Source organism: Myotis daubentonii, chromosome 9 (assembly GCF_963259705.1).
Source record: "Myotis daubentonii chromosome 9, mMyoDau2.1, whole genome shotgun sequence".
In the NCBI taxonomy this organism is placed as follows: Eukaryota; Metazoa; Chordata; class Mammalia; order Chiroptera; family Vespertilionidae; genus Myotis; species Myotis daubentonii.
This window is the reverse complement of record NC_081848.1, coordinates 45,493,985-45,515,966: the sequence shown is the minus strand read 5'-3', so window position 1 is coordinate 45,515,966 and position 21,982 is coordinate 45,493,985. Positions and strand designations below refer to the sequence as shown.

General features: G+C 42.8%; 1 protein-coding gene and 1 pseudogene across 3 annotated transcripts; both read right to left on the bottom strand.

Moving 5' to 3' along the window:
- Positions 1-655: 655 nt before the first annotated feature.
- LOC132240894 (E3 ubiquitin-protein ligase TRIM22-like) lies at positions 656-21,228 on the bottom strand. 3 transcript variants are annotated; one of them, XM_059708727.1, is made up of 8 exons: positions 21,047-21,228; positions 11,071-11,689; positions 10,403-10,498; positions 9,545-9,763; positions 5,308-5,330; positions 2,376-2,476; positions 2,053-2,079; positions 656-1,800 (listed from the first exon to the last, which is right to left on the bottom strand). In XM_059708727.1, the coding sequence occupies exons 2-8, from the start codon at positions 11,575-11,577 to the stop codon at positions 1,205-1,207; spliced, it is 1,569 nt and encodes a 522-aa protein (XP_059564710.1). In that variant the 5' UTR covers positions 11,578-11,689; positions 21,047-21,228; the 3' UTR covers positions 656-1,204. The 3 variants fall into 3 exon arrangements, with proteins under 3 accessions (XP_059564710.1, XP_059564711.1, XP_059564712.1); XM_059708728.1 differs by having other exon boundaries at positions 11,071-11,639; XM_059708729.1 differs by lacking the exon at positions 2,053-2,079.
- Positions 14,665-17,187, bottom strand: LOC132240890 (serine/threonine-protein phosphatase 2A 56 kDa regulatory subunit alpha isoform-like; annotated as a pseudogene).
- Positions 21,229-21,982: the final 754 nt, after the last annotated feature.

Genomic DNA, 21,982 nt, shown 5'->3' with positions numbered 1-21,982 from the left:
TCGTGCATGGGGATGGGGGTCCCTCAGCCTGGCCTGCACCCTCTTGCAATCTGGGACCACTGACTCTTAACTGCTCACCTGCCTTCCTGCCTGGTCACCCATAACCTCTCACCTACCTTCCAGATCACCCCTAACTGCCTCTGCCTCAGCCCTTGCCACGGTGGCTTCGTCCAACATGACATCTGGAAGGTTGTACAGCTGTCTGGTCTAATTAGTATATTATGCTTTTATTATTATAGATGTTTCAGCACAAAGACAAGCTCTGAACACCAAAAGGCTATCTGTCCCTAATAAGAGTGGCTGTCTCTAAACATGGCTCTCTCTGCTGGACAGATCTTGGAAATTCATACGTTTGTATTTTCTGACCCATTCCCAATAAAGAGCCTTAAAACTGTCTAGTCTCCATGTAAAAAGTTCTGTAACACAAGATTGGGACTGGAGTCTTGACAGCAGAGTCTGGGAACTTGACAAGTAAGCTTCAGTAGAATCATTTTCTGTTCCTCTGAAGGGCACACATCCATTGCACAGGACACTGACACAGCTCATATTTTTCAGTGATTATGAGAGCAAATATTTATTAAAATAGTGCAGGACTCTTAAAAATGTGCTTTACATTGAGTAATGTTAGTTTTACACAACAATGTTTAGAATTAGGTGCAGTTTAAAATCCAATTTTTATTTTATGAGAAGAAGAAAAAATGTATCCATCATTACATACCTTGTAAGAGAAGAGAGGATTTAAACTCTGAGCATAAAATTTTCACTCTGAGTGCAAATATTACTTTTGTTTGCCCCCCTCCCAACATCCCCCAAAATACTCTCTGGACAACCTGCTGTATGTCGGGCAACAAACAGACATACACTCGAACACTCCTCAGTTGTGGTGGTGATTATGGATTGTCCTAAGGTCATGGTTGGTACCTCTTCAAGTTAGTGATAAAGGAAGATATGGAGAAATGGGAGGGCAGAGATATTATACCAGTACTTCTCGGTTTTTAAGAGTGATTGCCTGTCTTTTGCTGATAATACAGAAAATGGGTAACTGAGTAAATAAGCTTCTCTTCTAAGCCAAGAATCAACAGACATTCTACAGAAGGGAGACAGCAAGGAAGAGAAGGTCTGAATGGAGCAGTGAGCTCAGGTGCAGGTGATGAGTCCCAGGACAAGGGTCGCTACACAGAAGTGTGTGAGGAAGGGAGAATGTTCAGGAGCTCGGTGGGCACAGAGTCATGGGAGCTGGGCAGTTCCAAGGATTGAAATAGGGATAAACGGTCTGGGAAAAGTGACATTTAGAGAACTTGTAGATGAGTGACCCATGGTTTGTGACATTAAAAAATGAGACAGTGTTTGCTTCATAGTCTAGGAAAACCCCAACTCGACAGGGAGGAACAGCCATGGGAAGAGTCAAGACCTTGGGGTCAGAGGTAGAAGAGTCCTCAAAGGCACTGTACTCAGATTCATTCTGTAACCCTACAACCCAGTAGCCATTTTCAGGTCTGAATCTGGAGTAAGCATTTAGGTAATTTACATCTGGGTTAAAAACAAACCCAGAGCTTTTTTTTCTATTGAGATTACTTGTTTTGCTGTACACTCCCAGGATCCAGGCAATCTTCTTGGATACATCAACTTCCCAGTAATATTTTCCTGAGGAGAAATTTTGGCTGCCCAAGACATCAAGAGCAGAAAAATCACATGGATATACATTCCAAAACATAAAATAGTTCCCAACTGTCACTTGTCTCCTATCTTCAGAAATGATAATATCCGAAAGAGTGTTGAGTGGATTCAACATCAAGTCCACTGTAGGAAAAAATACACAGTCAGGTGAATTAAATATGGCATGTGTCTTGTGACATTGTGATAAGGAATATGGGAAACTGACTTGGAGGAACATGAGTTAAGGGGTCAATGATGAGTAGACCAGTTAAGAACTGTTGTATGTATACCTGTTTGGGTGGAACACATGTAACTAAGATCATGGGACCTAAAAGTAAGCACAGCTTCTGAAAAGGGATCAGAACATGGCGATTTGAAGAACCTGTAACTTCTTACCCCAGTAGCTTTGGACTTCTGCCAGCTCTGAAATGACAAAAGTTTCAATGGTGTTGTTAGAAGCAAAAAAGGCAACTCTAATTCCCATCCTTTCTCTTAAGTCGGAACAGGGTAGGGGAAGCCTATGATGCTGTCAGCTGGTGAAGGAGGACAGCTGGGCATTCCCACTTAGATGTGTTCACATCTTCAGCACAGGGTACTGGGGTCTTCTTGTGAGGCCTACCTCACCACTTTTTAACCTCATATAGAAAAGCAGCCATTACCCCTTGTGCTCTGGGACTATAAGAATCCCACACACACATCTGTCCTCTGGCTCTCCTCACCTTTAAACACTTGCAGCATCCAAGGCAGATCTGGAAATCGGAGTGTACTCTTTAGTTTCTTGGAAACAATTTTTGGCTTCTTCAAGGTCCAGACCTCACTCCTAGAGAAGACAAAAATTGATCCCTCTCACTTCTTACCTTGTGTCTCTCCAAGACCACTGTCTCTCTCACCTTTCATTCCATTGATGCCTTATCACTTGAATCCTCTTCAAGAGAAAAGCCTGAGGGAGGTGCAGGTGAGAGTCCTGACACTGCAACCAGAAGGAATGTCTTCGTGTCTACCTTTTTATTTACTCTCTGTGTGACCTTGGGAAGGACTTCTTCTCAGAAAGCTCATGTTCTTCCTTCCCAAATGGAAAAATTAACCCCATACTCTCTACCTCTTAAAATAATACACTATTAGATGTATTGGTGGTACCTTTAAAAGTTGTTTGGTGCCTCTAATAAAAAGTATTTCACATATGGAGGAGTCACTGCCATCTCAGTGGTTCCTACAGGAATAGGCCAAGGATAATGGTGCCCAGGCAGATGCTTAGTGGAGACGCTCTAGAACCTAGTTTGCAAATCTGAAGTGTTTTCTATGTCTATTATTCCAGTACAGATGCTGAGTATCCTATATAATAAAGAGGTAATATGCAAATTGACCCTCATTCCATAATGCCACCTCAAGATGGCAGCGTGTACAACAGGGGAAGGGGAGCAGGGCAAAGCCAGCGGTCACTCTGCACAGCTTCTGCTGGGGTTTCCACGGCCCTGTGTGCATGCTGCAGGGGCAGGGCCTGGTGGCTGCTGCACATGGCCCAGAGGCGGGGCATCGGGGCGGCACTCCAGGACTTGGGGCCATCCCATGGCACACTGGCCACACGGGGGACCCTGGGACTCGAGGCAGTCCCATGGCATGGGGGGGGGGCGGGGGAGAGGAGCTAGGGAGGGGTCCCAAATCTTGTGCAATTTCATGGGAAGGGTCACTAGTAACATATAAAGTCACACTCTCTTCTGGGGAATCATTTCAAACATTTGGGAAAGGGGAGGATAATACATTCAAATTACTAATGGTCAGAATTTCAAGTGCTTGATGCTGCCAAGAGGGTAGGCAACTTTAGACAAAGGAAGCCATTTTTCCTAGAAGTTGCTAACACGTGTAAAAAGAAAAGAAATTTATTATTGACACCAGAACTAAAGTCACTATTCCCTGAGATTTGAGTCTTTCATTTATTTATTATTAATTAATTAGTTAATTAATTAATTGCAATCCAAAGAACATCACCTAGAAAGACCTTGTTTCACTATAGAGAAATGGATATGTAAGGAAAATGTCCTTGTAGAAGATTTGGGAGCCTGTGAGGTAAAGAGGAAAAGATCTTCCCTGTGATAAGACAGACACCTGTTAAATATAGAAGGAAGAGATTAAGGTTTGACTAAAATGAGTTAAATTATGGTATTCTGATACTGTAACCTATTCTTTCTTTCAAATCATTTTTTATTTTTTCAATTACAGTTGACATACAATATTATGTTAGCTTCAGGTATTCATTCTAGTGATTTGACATTATAAAACTTACTAAGTAATCATCCCCCAAAATCTCATACCTACCTGACACCATACAAAGCTATTTCTCCCATCCAAATGTTCTCTGTATCTATGCGTCTGTTTCTGTTCTGCTTGTTTATTTTTATTTTTAGATTTAATTGTTGACAGATATGTTTTTATTGGCATTTTATTGTTCATATTTGTAATTTTTACTTTTCTCTCTTCTTAAAGAATACCCTTCAACATTTCATGTAATACTGGTTTGGTGGTAATAAACTCCTTTAGCTTTTTCTGGTCTAGGAAGCTCTTTACCTGACCTTCAATTCTAAATGAGAGCTTTGCTGGGTAGAGTAATCTTGGTAGTAGCTCTTTGCTTTTCATCATTTTGAATATTTCATGGCACTCCTTCTGGCCTGCAAAGTTTCTGTTGAGAAATCACCTGAAAATCTTGTGGGAGCTCCCTTGTAGGTAACTAATTACTTGTCTCTTGCTGCTTTTGAGATTCTCGCTTTTGCCTGGTTGGCGTGGCTCAGTGGTTGAGCATAAACATATGAACCAGGAGCTAACAGTTTATTCCTGGTCTGGGCACATGCCCGGGTTGTGGGCTTGATCCCCAGTGTGGGGTGTGCAGGAGGCAGCTGATCAATGATTCTCTTTTACCATTGATGTTCCTATCTCTCTCTTACTCTCCCTTCCTCTCTGAAATCAATAAAAATATATATTTTTAAACAGATTCTTATTTTGTCTTTAACCTTTGACATTTTAAAAATTTAAATATATACTTATTGTTGACAGTATTACAGATATCTTCCATTCCCCTCACCCCTTATCCCTCTCTGGCCAGCCTCTACCCCTCCAAGGCCTTCATTAAACTATTGTCTGTGTCCATGGCCTATGCATATAAGTATATAAGTTCTTTGGTTTATCTCTTCTTCTTCCCACCACCACCACCCTGAGATATGTCCATCTGTTTCTAGCCTCCATGCCTTGGGTCTTATTCTGTTGGTCAATTCATTTTGGTCATTAGATTCCACAAATAAGGGAGTTCATGTGATATTCCTCTTTCTCTTATTGGCTTATTTCACTTAACACAATAGTCTCCAGGTGGCATTTTAATTATAATGTGTCTTGGTGTAGGCCTCTTTGGATTCTTCTTCTTTGGGACTCTTATTTCTAATGCTTCTCTTATCCCAAAATCTGTGACCTCCCACCACCCAAATTCCATACCATTACAAAGTTTCACCTGTTATCAACAATTTGAAATACTGTAATACCCAAGTTTACCACATCTGTGATTTTTTAAAATTATAATTGATTCAAAATTACTCTTATAGCTATAATTTTGTCATCATACAAAAAAGAAAAAAAAAAGGGACCATGCTTGGTCTCACACACACATACCTTTTAAAGGTGTTAATCATATCCTGGAGAAAAGAGAGAAAACATAAGTCAACAGTAAGGTTTCCAGATTTAGAAAATTAAAATGGCTAGTTAAAATGTAATTTTGAATAAATCATAAATATGTTTCAGTATAAGCATGGCTTCTGAAATATTTAAGGTACTCTTACACTAAAAAATAATGTGTTATTTATCTGAAATTCAAATTTAGCTACACATTCCTTATTAAGTCTTCCTACCTTTCAAAGTTTTGCTCACCTTCCTCTTCACATCCCTAGCACCCCTTGATCTGGTGTAAAGAAATAGATGGTCAGACTATAGATGGGGGACAAACTGTAGAGATAAGACCCAGACCAACCATCTTAGAGGAGTCATGTAAGGATAGTGAAAATATGCTTCCAGGACCTAAAGACAGTATATATTTAAAAGGAAGAGAGGAGCCTACTATTTCTTTATACACATTCATGAGAAGACCCCCTTAATTTATTATGATTTTATATATTCCAGTGACAAAGGAAAATTTATTTTTTAGACAAAATTCCAAACTCTGGGGAATCAAAGATGATTAATCAATAATTACATTCCTCAGGACATATATTTTGCTTTTGCTGTAGGAACAAGCAAACCAGTACTTCAAGCAAATGTTTTTCCCTGTCTTCTTCTACTCATTCTATACATTCTACACACTACCCTAAGGGAATCTCATCAATGTGTAAGTATGATATAAGTCACAGAAACCAGCAGTAGAGAAAGTCTAAAATGAAATTGACTGTTTCCCAGCCATTTACATTCCATTGTCCAGAATAGTATCAATATCTATTTCACCACTGTCTTTCATTAAAAAGTGTATCTTAGCCTGGCTGTGCTTCAGTGGCTGAGCATCGACCCATTAACCAAGAGATCAGAGTACATGAATGAGGTGCAGGCTCAATCCCAGGAGGGGGCATGCAGGAGGAAGCTGGTCAATGATTCTCTCTCATCATTGATGTTTCTATCTCTCTCTCCCTCTCCCTTTCCCTGAAATCAGTAAAAACATGTTTTTAAAAAATGTTTTAAAAGTGTATCTTACTCTGAATTCCAATATTGTATTAAACCAGTTCAGTCCCTATGCTAACCTTCTTTTAGCCACCTACTCTTTCCCATCATAACATTATTTGCTTTGTTTATTTGAACAAAAATACACCAATATATTTGGTTTCCCCCTCTTTAGTCTACACCCTTTTATACTAACAAAGCCTTGGCTGCCAGTTGGCTGTACCTGCTCAAAAAGTTTTACACTCTGTATTAGGTTTGTTTTTTTTGTTATTGTATCTGACAAAAAACAGCCAGAACTGCCTTAAATTTAAAAGAAAAAGGAAAAACTCAGGCAACAGGCAGAACTTTTGTATTAGCTAGATTTCTAGAAAAAAATCTTGTCACTAGGGTCTGTTCTTTCTCAAAATTCTATTTTCTACCTGCTATTTGGTCTTTCTTTTCATTCTCTATATGGCATCAACTTGAACATCCTTGTTTAAGTGATAATCCCAAACATATCACCTAGCAGAAAAGATAATTTATCTTTCTAGGCATAACAATAAAATTCTAAGGCATACAGATCATTGCCCTGAATGGGTCAGGTGCATATCTTAAAATAATTACTGCATTTTTGGAATATATATGCTATTTTAGGAATTAAATATGCTGATTTACCTAGAATTGAGAGACACATATATCCCTCACATATATTTATTTTCTCAACCCTAATAAACTACATGGACAGATGGTAGAGATGGGCTCCTCAAAAGGTAATTCAAGAGATGGTTACCAAAAAAAAAAAAAAAAGAAAGAAAAAGTAATTGAATGATGTTGGATAGACAAACAACTGTCTCATACAGAAACTGTCTATTTCTTAGCAGACTGCCATCTTCTTACTCTATAAAAATCCCAGCAGGCTTTTAATAAAAATTAGCAAGATATTAAAAAAGTTTTATAGAAAATTCTATGGACCTAGGAGAGTGTTCCTGGCTCTGTACTGTGTAGCTGGATGAGCAGCATCTCTGGCCTCTACCCACTAGATGGCAGTACAATTCTCGGATCCCTGGGGCACCCATTTCTTAAAATGGTCTCCTTAGAGAACAACTGATTTACTAGTACAATAGAATTGTTTTGAAATTGAATTGAATAGAATTGTTTAACTTTTTTTCAAACAATTTTGAAGGGGAAGAAATGTTCTATGAAACCACAATAATGGAAAACTTAGAGTATGAGTGCATGTGAAAGAGTGATCATCTAGAAATATATAGCAAATTGGGTTTTGACAAAGGTGTCAAAATAATTCAGTGGATGAGGGGAGAGTTTTTTCAATAAATGTCAAACTGCATCTATACATGGTTTAACAACTCAATATATTTACTACAATTCTTTGAATTGTATACTTAAAATGAGTAGATTTTTTAATATAATTTATACCTCAAAAACATGTTTTTAAAAAAGAAGTAATGATCCAGCAGATGGAAATTAATTACTTCAGTATTTTAAATGAAGTTAAGAAATTCTTGTTCAAAAAAAAAAAAAGAAAGAAAAAAGAAATTCTTGTTCAGCTATCAAAAAAGAATGCAAGAGGTCAAACAGAGAAATGAAATATCCTGAATTTCCAATATGTTTCATAGCTTAAGATCACAGTCATGAAGTTAATTCCATGAAAAAAAATTAACACTCTTACTAGGTTCAATGCATTTATTGAGTCTCTATATGTTTTCCCCTAATCCTTTCCTAGGCAGTGCATGCACACACACACACACACACACACACACACACAGAAGCACACATACATATTCATACATGCTCATCCTTCCCACAGGTGTCATTACATTTTCCACCTCTTAACAAAACAATAACAAAATCAAACATAAAGAGAGATATGAATTGTTTGATTAAGCTTAATGAAAAAAATGCCTTACAAATGCTAGATCACAGATAATAGAAGCCTATAAAAAACCTTCTTTCAAAAGATTTCATAGCCTTTTATAAAATAACTAGAGGCCCGGGTCCCTCAGCCTGGCCTGTGCCCTCTCGCAGTCTGGGACACCTTGAAGGATGTCCACCTTCTGGCTTAGGCCCGTTCCCTGGGGGATCAGGCCCAAGCTGGCAGTCAGACATCCCTCTGGCAGCCCTCGGGGGATGTCCACTTGCCAGCGGGGAGCAGGCCTAAGCTGCAGTCGGACATCCTTAGCGCTGCTGAAGAGGGAGCCTGGCTTGTGGCGATGGAGGAAGCCAAGCTTCCTGCTGGCCCTGAGCTGGCTGCGGCCCCTGCTCATGGCAACAAAGTTTCAATTATAGAAGACAAATAAATCCCAGATACCTGCTTCCAGCCAGCCTCCACTGGGAGCTTGGGTGGTTGGGGGCCGTGGCCAGCCTGCAAACAGCCATCAGCCCCTCACCCAGGATGGCCACACCCTCATGGGGTGAGGGTCTTTGCTGGGGGGCTTGGCCAGCATGCAAACAGCCATCAGCCACTCACCCAGACTGGGCATACCTTCATGGGGTGAGGGTCCCTGCTGGGGGGCTTGGCCAGCATGCAAACTGCCATCAGCCACTCACCCAGACTGGCCAGGCACCCCAGCAGGACCCTCCCACCCTGAAGGGGGTGTGGCCAGCCTGAAAACGACCCTCAGCCCCTCACCCAGGCTGGCCAGGCACTCCTATATAATAAAAGGGTAATATGAAAATTGACCCTAACAGCAGAACGACTGGGAATGACTGGTCACTATGATACACACTGACCACCAGGGAGCAGATGCTCAATGCAGGAGCTGCCCCCTGGTGGTCAGTGCACTCCCACAGGGGGAGCTCTGCTCAGCCACAAGCCAGGCTGGCGGTTGCCAGTACAGCAGTGGTGGTGGGAGCCTCTCCCGCATCCTTAGCAGCACTAAGGATGTCCAACTGCAGCTTAGGCCTGCTCCCCGCTGGCAAGTAGACATTCCCCAAGGGCTGCTGGGCTGCCAGAGGGATGTCTGACTGACAGCTTAGGCCCAACCCCCAGGGAATGGGCCTAAGCCAGCAGGTGGACATCCTCCGAGGGGTCCCAGACTGTGAGAGGGCACAGGCCGGGCTGAAGGACACCCCTGAGTGCACAAATTTTAGTGCACCGGGTCTCTAGTCTTTTAATAAGGAAGAAAATGCAGATATGAAGAGGGGAAGGAAGCTTAATCTATGTGATTTCCCCAAATCACATATATAGGTGCTCCGGCCCAAGTCCTACCTGTAGCATGTCTATAGATGATTCACACATATGATGTTGGAGATACGAAATGAACTCTCTCATGGATTGCCTCTGCTGGACCACCTGGTCGTTAGCCACTGCCAAGTTATCCAGCACATGCACTTCGTCTTCCCGCAGCTTTTGCAGCTCCATTTGCTTCTCCCTGTCCAGGATGTCTCTCATTTCATCAAACCCTTTCCGAATCCTCTCTCTCTCAGTCTGCATGTGATTCGTTGGGGAAGAGAAGAGGAAGAAACAGTCAGTCTGTCCAGCTGAGGGCCTGGGCCTTGGGATCCAAGACAAAATCTATATTCCTCGGGCACTTAGGAGGTAAAAGAAAATGGACCATTCCTGGGAAAAGCATTTTCCCAACTCTTTTCCCTTGAGCTGCTCCCAAAGTAATTCATTCAAGTTTACTTTCTCAAGGCCCACCAGGAAACACAATGTGCTTCCTGAATGAGACTTGGATTGCAGGCACCTGTCTTGGATAATCATGCCACACTGCATATGAAACTCCTCTACTCATATCTCCAAAACAGGGAATCCTGAGCCTTCCTTAATGTTTCTTCTAGAAGTATCAGAACCTCAAACTTGATGACTGAAATGGGACACAGATGCATGAGTCAGTTTTACATTGGTCTTCTCTATGTCTTTGCCTCTAAATAGTTTCTTTCACTTGGGAGTGTCTACTCTGTAGCTCCCAACTCTTAATAGGAATGGAACTGAATGAGGACTGAACAAACATCTTCTCAACTCATTAATTCTGAGGTAACAAGGAGGAAGGGGCATCCTTGTGATTGGACAAGGTGCTACTCGGTTTGCTATTTTAGAGCTGCCTCATGAATAATGTCTTTTTACCTTCCAGGTAGCTCTCTCTTCATTGATGACAGCTTCCAACTCCTCAACGTCCTGCTGCTCCTGTGCCAGCCTGTCCAGAGCTGCCTCTAGCTTCTCCTGTGAGAAAGGAACCACCAAAGTCAAGCTATAAGCTTCCTCAGCACCTGGATAGCGGATAAATGGAGAAGAAATCAGGCTCATCTCATAAGAGACCAGAATTTCAGAACTGAAGCTAGCAATTAGAACTGAGAATGCAGACAGAAATCTGAGGAAGCACGTGTGTCCTTTATCCCAGGGTGATGCAAGTTTCCATCTGTGTGTCAAGAGTAGCTTGGATTTCCCTTTTCCTAGAGAAAGAGCTGGTCCTCCAGCAAGCAAAGTCCTTTCTCCTCAAGAATACTCTTCCCAGATCTAACCAATCATGTTCCTAAAAGTTCCGTCTGCTCATGGGGCAATCAGAACTTATCTTGAGAAATTCTCACTCATACAACTTTTCTTTGAAGAAAATATTACTGAAGAAAATGAATGAATGCACAGCAATGTCCCTCAGGCTTCCGAAGCTGAGCTAAGGATATCAAACAGAATGCAGCACTCAGTTCTATGATGACAAGGGAAAAAAATAGGATTAAGCAGTAAAGATTTCACTTCAGGTAACATTCTGCCCAATGTTTCCACACTCTGGGGCCTACCTGACATTCCTTGACCACCTCCTCCACGAGGGATATTTGGTGACCTGGGTGCTCCTGGACACAGAGGCTGCAAATGGCCTTCCCATCCTCCTTACAGAAGAGATGGCAATTTTCCCCATGTTGCTCACAGAGACCATGTTGCTCACAGAGACCATGTTGCTCACAGAGACCATGGTGCTCACAGAGACCATGTTGCTCACAGAGACCATGTTGCTCACAGAGATCACTCCTCTGCTGCTGGTGTGACCACATGTTGACTTCTCTGATTTTCTTCACTATGTTGTCCAACTCCTTATTAGGCATGAGGTGCCAAGGGTCGTATGCGCTCTGGCACACAGGACAGCGACATTGCCCTCCAAAGTAGCTCTCTGACTCATTTGCAGCGATGCAGAGTTGGCAGAAGTTGTGGCCACAGTGCAGGCTCATGGGTTCTGTCAGGAGCTGCTGGCAGATGCCGCAGATCACTTCCTCGTTTATGCTCCCTTGTGATGAAAAATCCATTGCCATGCTCTCCTGCTTCTTCCTGTCCTGACTCCAGAGGCTCTTCTTGCTCACAGACTCCTGCAAGGCTGGGAATATTGAAGGGGGCAGGATAAGAAAGGCAGGAAGAGAAAGGATACTGATTGTGCAAACATTTAGAACAGGACAAAACATTAATATTCAGTAAAGAAAAGAAAAGAGAAAGAGAGAAGTAGAGTAGTCAGTAACAGAATGAAAAGGTCCCTTTGTAATGATTTCAAACACTTTACTCTTAGTATATGTCACACGACAAATTTTACTCCATCAAGGCAGTGATTGCCGTTTTCTCTTTTTCTACTGGATAGAAGACAAATTGAGGCCTTTTTTTTTTTTTTTTTTTTTTTTTACCAAAAGCTTTGTGTCACTCATCATTAGTCTTTTTCTTTTCTTCTTCATTTTTTTAATCATTAGTCTTTTCTATACTTTTCTGTTCTCAAGCACATCCAGCATGTTATATGCACGAACCATGCTTTTACATTGCTCTTCTCTCTGTGTGATTTACTTTATTTGAACAGTTTTATTGAGTTATATTTAGATCACATGCATTCATTTTAGAGTACAGTAATTTCTAATAAATTTATGAAACAGAATAACTATCCCCACAGTCCAATTCTAGAACATATCTATTCTTAAAAACAAACCTAATGCCATTAGAGTCACCCTTTCTGAACCTGAGCCTCAGGCTACCATTAACCTCACCTGTGTTTTTGTGGAATTACCTTTACTGAACAATGCATAAGAGTTGAATTTTAATATATGGCCATTTGAATCTGATTTCTTTCACTTTGCATGTGTAATTAAGATTAATCTCTCCAGCCTTTCCCATAAGACAATTTTTATATTAAAAGCACAAAATCCAATGCCGTCTGAGAGATTTTGCATTTGCTTGTCTCTAGATGGGATGATCTTCTGCCTGATGTCAGTATGACTCCTTTTTACATTTTATTTTGTCTTCACCTCACATGTCCTCTTATCGGAATGGCCTATTCTAACTTATCTATAGCAAAACTGCCAATACTATCACTTCCTGTGCATTTGATATATTTTTTTTTATTTTAACTACCTAATGTATAACATCTTTCTTTAACTGCCCAGCTCTTTTTATTTTTTTTAATTTTTTAATATATTTTTATTTATTTCAGAGAGGAAGGGAGAGGGAGAGAGAGATAGAAACATCAATGATGAGAGAGAATCATTGATTGGCTGCCTCCTGCACGTCCCCTACTGGGGATCAAGTCTGAAACCTTGGCATGTGCCCTTGACCAGAATAGAACCTGTGACCCTTCAGTCTGCAGGCTGATTCTCTATCCACTGAGCCAAACCAGCTAGGGCTACCTCTTCTTTTTTAAAAGTAATTCATGCATTAGATTGGTCATTGTTTTGTCTACTGGTGTTTCCTCAGTATCTAGAACAATGCATCACAGGAACACAGTGTTTGATGAATAAATAAAACCAGAAGCTCCCTGCTCCCCATCTCTCAATAGATGACCATCTGGTAGACATTTTCTTATCAGCTTTCATCTTTATTCCCATTAACCTGAAAAGTGTTTACCTGTTAACACACCTGTGCCTCACAGAGCCTTCCTATGCCCTCAAACTCATTCCCTAGTCACATCTACAGGAACAGCAAAGACCAGGATAGAAATGACATTTTATCACTAACAATTTTATAGCCAGTTATAATTTTGACATCACTTTGACCTATTTATTTCTTATACAGATATTTTTAAAAATCTTTTTGGAGTTAATTCTCACCTTAGGATATTTTCCCACTGATTTTTAGAGAGAGTGGAAGGGAGGGGGAGGGACAGAGAAAGAGAAGCATCGATGTGAGAGAGACACACGGATTGGTTTCCTCCTGCACATGCCCCGACCAATGGCAGGGATGGAGTCTGCAACCAAGGTATGTGCCCTTGACCGGAATCTAACCCGGGGTGCTTCAGTCTGCAGGCCAACACTCTATCCTCTGAGCCAAACTGGTTAGGGCTTATGTAAATATTTTTGACAAATAACAGTACTCTGACCTTAAATTAAGAAATACAAACAGGTAGTCACAAAATAGTCATAAGATTATAAAAGTACAACATAGGGGGAAATAAGAGTATTGTAATAACTACGTATGGTGCAAGTGGGAACTTGAAATATTGGGAGAGAGGGGAACTTTGTAAAGTATATGGTCTAACTACTCTGCTATAGACCTGAAACAGCACAACATAATATTGAACGTCAATTGTAATTGAAAATTAAAATAAAAAAAGAAAGAAAAATAAATTTAAAAAATAGTACTCTTTTCTTCAGATGTGTAAATAAAATAAATGACTTACAGAGGTCAACGTTATTCTTTTAAAACAGGTAGGGTTGTTGAGACACATACCACTATATAACAAAGAATGCCACTAAATGCCAGCCAACTTTCAGAAAGTAGCAGAGAGGCATGGAACAGATCCCTCCCTCACAGCCCTGAGAGGAACCAACCCTGCCAACATCATTGATGTTATATTTCCAACTTCCAGAACTGTGAGAATAAATTTAAGCCAACTAGTTTGTAGTGCATTCTGTATGACAGGCTTAGAAAACTAACAAAAGTATTTTTGTTTATTTGTTTGTTGTATTCTATCATTGAAGAAGCATTATGCCATTGATACCCTCCCACTAAGACAGACAGCCCTAGATAGTTTGGCTCAGTAGATAGAGTGTTGGCCTGCAGACTGATGTGTCTCTCTTACATCAATGTTTCTCTCTTTCTGTCCCTTCCCCTCCCTTCTACTCTCTCTAAAACTCAATGGAAAAATATCTTCAGGTGAGAAATAACAAAAGAAAATATATAAATAACACTAATAAAAAGACAGACAGACACATAGACAGAGACAAAATATATTCTCCCTCTTGGAGATGGTGCAATGTAGGAGTTTTTGCAGAGTAAGGTAAGGGTCAACTAGGTCTTGAGTTTTCTTATCTTATTATATCTTAATTGCCCCATACAGTGGCTTTCTGTACATGTACAATTCAGATAAGAAAAATGAACATGTCTCCACAATGTTGAAAAAAATCTTATAGAGGTTCAGCCAACATTCATTTTTTTTTAAGCAAAATACAAAGATAGACTTTATTAAATGCTGCTCAATCCCCCAATGAAGATCTTTCATTACAAAACAGTTTTCCACACAACTGCAAGTTAAGAGATTGGAATGGTACTCTGATAACAAAATTTATGCGAAATACTTGGCCAAGTAAAAACATACACGCTCCCTATAGTCAACCTTCTTAGAATGCTACAGAAGCCAACTGCAGTTCCTTTAAGTAAAGCCAGGCAGTGACAAGAAGCATTTGGTGTCACCACGCTGTGGGACAGGAAGCCCCCATCAGGAGGGACTGGAAGAGGGCAAGTGGTGAGGGCTGGAAGGGCCCTGCTTTCAGCCATGGGGCAGGGGAGGAAGAAGAATGAACTGAGAGGCAGGCTGCGTGTTCACCTGCGCTGCCCCCAGTAATCTGTGCTCATCTTTGGGGAGTTGCAGATAAGGGGGATCATGAGGAACAATCTGAAGAATTTGGTTTACTTTCCTAGCTTTTATTTATAAGTTGTGCTTTAAAAAGCCTGGAGATTTAAGTTTTTTTGCTCAAATTGCAGAGTACAGTAATATTTCTAATGAAGGGAGGCTTTTGACAGGTAATTCCCCCCCATCATATTTCTGAGAGGGACAAAGGGAAAGGTAAGGATTTATACCTTAGTTTTATTTAGGAAATACTTTCTTCCTAGGATGTAACTAAGGTCTGCAGCAATGTGAAAAGCACATTATAAAAGAGAAAAATATGCAGAGCAGACTACTGTATCTATGTGCAACACAATCAAAATAGAACTCAAGTCATAATTCTTACCACTCCCATAATTATCTCACTCATATTATAAATGATAAAGTTCATTTCTGTGAAACTTCAGATGTGACACAATAAATCAATGACTAGACAAATGTTACAATATACTGTGGCCATGATATAGCACAGAGCTATGTTTACTCCATATATTTTTTCATTTACAGTTGCCAGAAAAAAAAAATTGACCTTTTAATTATACCGTTAAGGTTTCATGATTTTTACATTTTTTAAAAAAAGTGTACAAAACTGTGCCTATCCCACAGAGGTGGCATGTTTCTCTTTATTCATCACTTGATTGCTGAGAATACTGTGCATGTTGTAAGCACTGTTCTAGTTTTCTAGAGCTTTCTTTAGTTTTAGCTCCTCAAATTTTTTCCATAGTTCTTCACGTTCCAATTCCTTCTTTTCCTCTCTTTGTCTTTCAGCTTTGTATGAACTAGTAAGATCATCGAAAAGCTTGCCATTCATTTCCATCAGGGTTTTCAGCACATTGTAGACCAGTGCTACGATGGTCGGATTCCAGCGTTCCTTGGAGATTTTGTACAAACTACCCAACATAATTGGCAGAATTTTATCAATATTCTCCTCAATCAAACTAAGAATATATTCATTATTCCAGAAGTACAACGCCCTTTCTGCAATCTGAAAATGAGAACTGGATACACACTTAGATATTTTCTTAAAAAGGGGCTCTTCAATTTTTTTTGAACTGTGTTGGTTCAATGACATCTAAGATTTCTTCAATTTCTCCTAAAAACATCACCTCTTTCTGGCTGCATGTTTTTGGCCAAAATTTCAGCAAGCCTCTGGTCACTGGTTCTGTTAGTGTTGTATCTTTCTCCAGGAACTGTACAACACAGTAGGCTGAGCATGAAACAAAGCTAACTCTTTTGCAGTATGCATAGGAATAAGAACCTTCATTCGAAATTGTTTTATGTTCTGCTTTCAGTGGCAATGCAAAGCCATTGATAATACTTCCTAATATTTCCAGGAGTTCAGCAACACCATTGAAATGTTCTGTTTCATATATAAACCTGAGGAAACGATGTTAATTTGTTTTCTGATGAATGCTCTTAATCCAAGAAATTTCCCATAAATTCGGTGCAGAACAGTCTTCAGGAAGTCACGTTCTCTGGGATCTTCACTATCAAAAAGTTCCAGGAGCTGTTGTACAAATTTCTGATCAACGTATCGCTTTGCAATGCTAGGCTGGAAATCAGGGCTTTCCAAAAATCTTAAGAAGAAATTCATACACCAATTGTATGTGAGGCCAAGAAGCCTCAAGTGTGGGTTCAACCTCCTCTGGATCAAAATCTGGATTATCCCTTGGAGGAAGAGTACGGAAGACATTTGCACTGATCATTTTGACTATATCAGAATACGCTGATTCAACAATTACACCACGATTAGTTGAAAACATACTCAACCAGTTCATTCAGCGCTGCTCTCTTAATTTCTTTGCTCTTCAAGTCTGAAACAGAGTCCATGAAATCAAACGGCACACAGCACTGTTGCAACTTCTGTTGTTCATTTGAAGTGGCATCTTTGAGTTGGGGCCGGGGCTGCCGCTCCGCGGGGCTGCCCTGGCGGCGGAACTGCCACGAGCCCTGGGAGCGCTTCTGCCTCAGCGCCCTGCGCACCGATTTCCGGGTGAAGCCCGTCCACTTTCTCCGAGGCCAGGATGGCGGCACTGGCAGCCCCAGCCGCCGGCGGCGACGCCGACATCTCCGCTGCCCAGGCGCTTGCCAGCTCCGGCGCCTGCTTGCACTGCACGGACAGCGGGAGGGGGGGAGGGGGGGGAGGGGAGGGGAGGGGAGGGGGAGGGGGAGGGGGAGGGGAGGGGAGGGGTGGGGGAGGGGAGGGGGAGGGGGGAGGAGAGGAGGAGGGGAGGGGAGGGGGGAGGAGAGGGGGAGGGGAGGGGAGGGGTGGGGGAGGGGAGGGGGAGGGGGGAGGAGAGGAGGAGGGGAGGGGTGGGGGAGGGGGAGGGGGAGGGGAGGGGAGGGGTGGGGGAGGGGAGGGGGAGGGGGGAGGAGAGGAGGAGGGGAGGGGAGGGGGGAGGAGAGGAGGAGGGGAGGGGAGGGGGGAGGAGAGGAGGAGGGGAGGGGAGGGGGGAAGAGAGGGGGAGGGGAGGGGAGGGGGGAGGAGAGGAGGAGGGGAGGGGAGGGGGGAAGAGAGGGGGAGGGGAGGGGGGAGGGGTGGGGGAGGGGAGGGGAGGGGAGGGGTGGGGGAGGAGAGGAGGAGGGGAGGGGAGGGGGGAGGAGAGGAGGAGGGGAGGGGAGGGGGGAGGAGAGGAGGAGGGGAGGGGAGGGGGAGGGGGAGGAGCGGGCGCGCCCCTGCCTGGCGCCCCCGGCCACACCGTCTTCCCGCTCCTGGGCGCCGCCAAGCTTCTCGCCGCCCGCCAACGCCTCACCAGCGGATCTCGGGGCCGGAGGTCCCTGGTCCCCGCCGGGCGGCGGGCTCCCGGGGCCGACGGAAGCAAGGGCGGGGGCGCAGGGGGGCCGAGAAGTTGTTGACTCCGGGCGCGGAGGGCGGGTGGAAGGGAGCCTGAGGTTGAGACAACGGAGGCGACGGAGCAGGGGCGCGGACGCAGAGCGCGCCGCTCGTCCCTTCGTCCAGGTCGCCGGCCAGCCCCTCAGCGGCCGCTGCCAGAGCAACCCGCCTTCCTTGGAGTCTCCTCCCGAGGCGCTGCCATCGCGGGTCCCTGTCCGCGCGGTCCCCGCATCTCCCGGGCTCTGGGCGAGCACACGAGCGCTCCTCGGGTGCGGAGCAGCCTGCGCTCCCTCCCCCACGCGCCCCTCCGTCGCCCGCGCAGAGCCCCCAGCGGGTGTCCGCTACAACTGGAGAAGGCGGTGGGGACTCGCCAGCGGGGGAGTGTCCAGCCAACATTCTTAAAACCGCTCCTGTACCCTGCCTGGATCAGTAACTGCCAATGAGAAGGTGAACCTGTTCTTGGCATCCAGACACCTGGTGAGTTGAGAAACATTGCAACTCCTCCCATGCCTCTATATTCAGAATTCTTTCTTCTATCCCACCTCCTTCCATCCAGGGTTTAGTCTGCACCACATTAAAGAACCTCACCACAAGACCTCTAGCTCTCAGGTCAATTTGTTTCAAATAAATCATTTTGAAATAGAAGTCATCTTCATAAAACTACCCCTCGTTCATCCCTTTCTCTCATAGTAAGTTCATCAGAAAAGCCTGCAGCACTCTCTTCTCATTAGGTCCCATCCAAATGAGTCTTTTACCTAGATTCCAGGAGTGGTTTCTCTGCTAGTTCTCCTGATCCTGCCACTGGTCTCATCGTCTGCTTGCATCCTTGTTCACCATCAGTAAGAGTGATTTTTTAAAGTCCACATTAACCCTGCCGCTCCTTTGCTCAGATGCATGCCATCAGTGAATCCATCTTTATCATGGCCTAGTTAGGCCTACATTACACATCCCCTTCTATTGCCTTACCCACTCAACTCACCTTCCCATCAAACCACACTGATTGCATTCATATTCTTTAATCACTCAGGACAAAAAAATCCCCTCATTTCCTTGAAGACTTTACTCAAAATCACCTTCTCACACTGAGGCCTAAACTGAAATTTATTTAAAACAGTAAAGTCCTTTTACCAGGGCTCTATAGATTCCTTGTCCTACTATGACCTTTTGGTCTAATAATTATTGTTGTTGTTTCTTGGTTTTACATTTATACCATAGGAATACCCATCGTATTTTATACCATCTTACACTTTTATTCTTTGTTTACTTTCTCTTCCATCTTAAAATATAATTTTTGTAGATACCTAATATTTATTGTACATTCAGCAGAATGTAGTTTTATGCCACAGGTGAATCCATTTGTTATTGAGATTTTAATGTAAAATCTTTAAAATATATAAAAACTTACTTTCTCCTGTTTTGAGGAACCTATAATAGCCCTTGAGAATGCAGTTAGTTTACACCTTGTCCAGGTATGAGTCACAGATCCATAATCTCTGAGACCGGGGAGGAAGTTAAGTACACTTCAAAATCTGTGTAACAGAGATATCAAGGTACAAATTGTTCAAAGGTGAGATTAAGATGGAGTTCTTTCTGAAAAATTATCAACTCCTTTTCTTACCTCCAGGCAAGAGAAAAGTCAGTAAAGGGTTGTTAAGGTAATAAACGTGGAAGGGTTATGTCCAGGATGATGCAGAATGCACGCTAAAGCCAGAGAGGGCACCAGAGTCATAGGGTGCACAGAGACACCAGTGAGCCACGGCCCTCAGGAAACAATAAGTTGCCTGTTCCTGGACTTTTGAGAGATAAGTGGCCACCTGGGGGCTACAGAGATGAGCAGCAATCTGGTTATCCAGCCTCTCTCATCAGGCTGGCCAAAGTGCTGGGCATTTATCAGGAAGGTTGTGCACAGCTTCCAGAAGTCACTAAGATCTCACTCATTTGTGGATTATAGAGAACAAAATAGACTGATGAAAAGGGAGAGACCCAAAGACTGAGAAACAGCGATCAGGCTATCATTCCCCAGAAGGAAAGTAGGGGGGGGGGGGGGTCGGGTAAGGGGAAGAGATCAACCGAAGGACTTGTATACATGTATATAAGCCAAACCAATGGACATGGACAACAGGGGGATGGGAACATGAGTTTGTGTGGGGGGGGGCGAGGTTGGGAGTTAATGGGGGGGATGAGGACACATTTGTAATACCTTAACTAATAATAAAAAATAAAAAAAATAAAAAAAAGAATCAGCACTAAGGGAAAGGGCAGCAGGTGTCATATGCAGTCTCAAAGGTGGCAAGAAAAAGCCCCCGAGACAGCCCAAGAAGCAGATGGATGAGGAAAGTAAGGCATTCCAGCAGAAAGCAAAGGCCAAGGGAAAAGGCCCCCAGGACACATGGGAAATAAAGAAATCTGGCCAGAAATGGGCTGTTCCTTTGTGCCTGGGGCAATGGTGATCCTAAATTCCATTCCTGTTTTAACATCTGGATTTCTTGTGATAACATCTGTTGCCACTTACAGCTAGGATGAAGGAATGTTGTCTGTGAGCTTACTGTACATTTAAGAATAAAGTTTTGTAAAAACAAACACACACATAAATAATGCTAATTTAACAAAAGAGTAAGAGGACCAGCTTCAAGAGGATCCCTGGCAGAGCCCCTAAGAGCCTGCCCCTCCCACATGCCTCCTGATAAGGGCTCTCACTCCTGCTGGCCTCACCAGGAGCTTGGGCTTTATGAAGAGGGAGAACAGGGCTCATCTCACAGGCTTCCTGGAGAACAGGAGGGTGGGATTTGCTGGCTGGGAAAGGAGTATTCTGGCTCACCTTGGAAAGGTAGAAAGTCAAGAGTACAGAATAGGGAGAAGATGAGGTAACAGCCTGGAGAAATAATGATCCCTCCAAGAAATAAATAAGACTGCTCTTTTAAACCCCCTTTCTCTAAAGATCACTCTTCCCCCAGACTCAGTGTTTCTCTTTTCTGCCACCTCAGCAGAGACAGTCAGCAGAGCAGCTTCAGAATCTCAATTTAAGACACCAAACACAGTCAGTCTGCTCCCCCAAAGCCTCCTGTCCTTTGTCCCCAGAAAATGCCCCACTTACTTTTAGGAAATATACAGGAGTCTTAATTCAATGGAGGAGATCAGCTGTAAGTCAGGTCAGTATTCACTCACCAACACAGCGACCAGCTCTCCACAGAGGAGTTCCCCGACAGAAGCGGAGTGAGAAATGAAAGTTAAGTTCATAGGAGTGGAAAATAAACAAAGGAAGCAAAACAGAAACTTAAGAACAATAACAATGTGCCCTGACTGGTTCGGCTAAGTGGATAGAGCGTAGGCCTGCGGACTGAAGGGTCCCGGGTTCAATTCCAGTCAAGGGCATGTACCTTGGTTGCAGGCACATCCCCAGTAGGGGGTGTGCAGGAGGCAGCTGATTGATGTTTCTCTCTCATCAATGTTTCTAACTCTCTATCCCTCTCCCTTCTTCTCTGTAAAAAATCAATAAAATATATTTAAAAAAAGAACAATAACAATGTGAAGTCACCAGTTAGGACACTTAGGGAAGTCAGTGCTTCCATATGTTCTTATAGTTTTATCCTTTTTGCAGGTTATTCTTGCAAGAATATTTGAATAAGAAGAATGTGAAATTTAATGATACACTCCACTGCTATCCTGAATACTCAGAATTTCAATTCAATTCTATACCTACTAGCTAAGCTTTTCCTATAGTTATGTCCTGAACTACTTACTAGGGATAAAATCATGATCCAGGAAGTCTGGGTACCTGCCCTTTGTAATGCAGAGTGTGATGGGGAAGATAATCAGTGATAGAGCTCTGACAATTTGAGCTGAATGGTAGCATCTGTTCTTGGAATTATAGGAAAGATTCTTCTTTCTAAATAGTAGAAAAGAGCTGGTATGTAGAAAAAATTTTTTACCTATTGAGAAAAATTTTCCACAACACCACTGAACCTTAGCTGATCCTTCAGTTAACTACAAGTTTTTTTTTCTGACCTAGAAACAAAAGCCTTCCAGACAT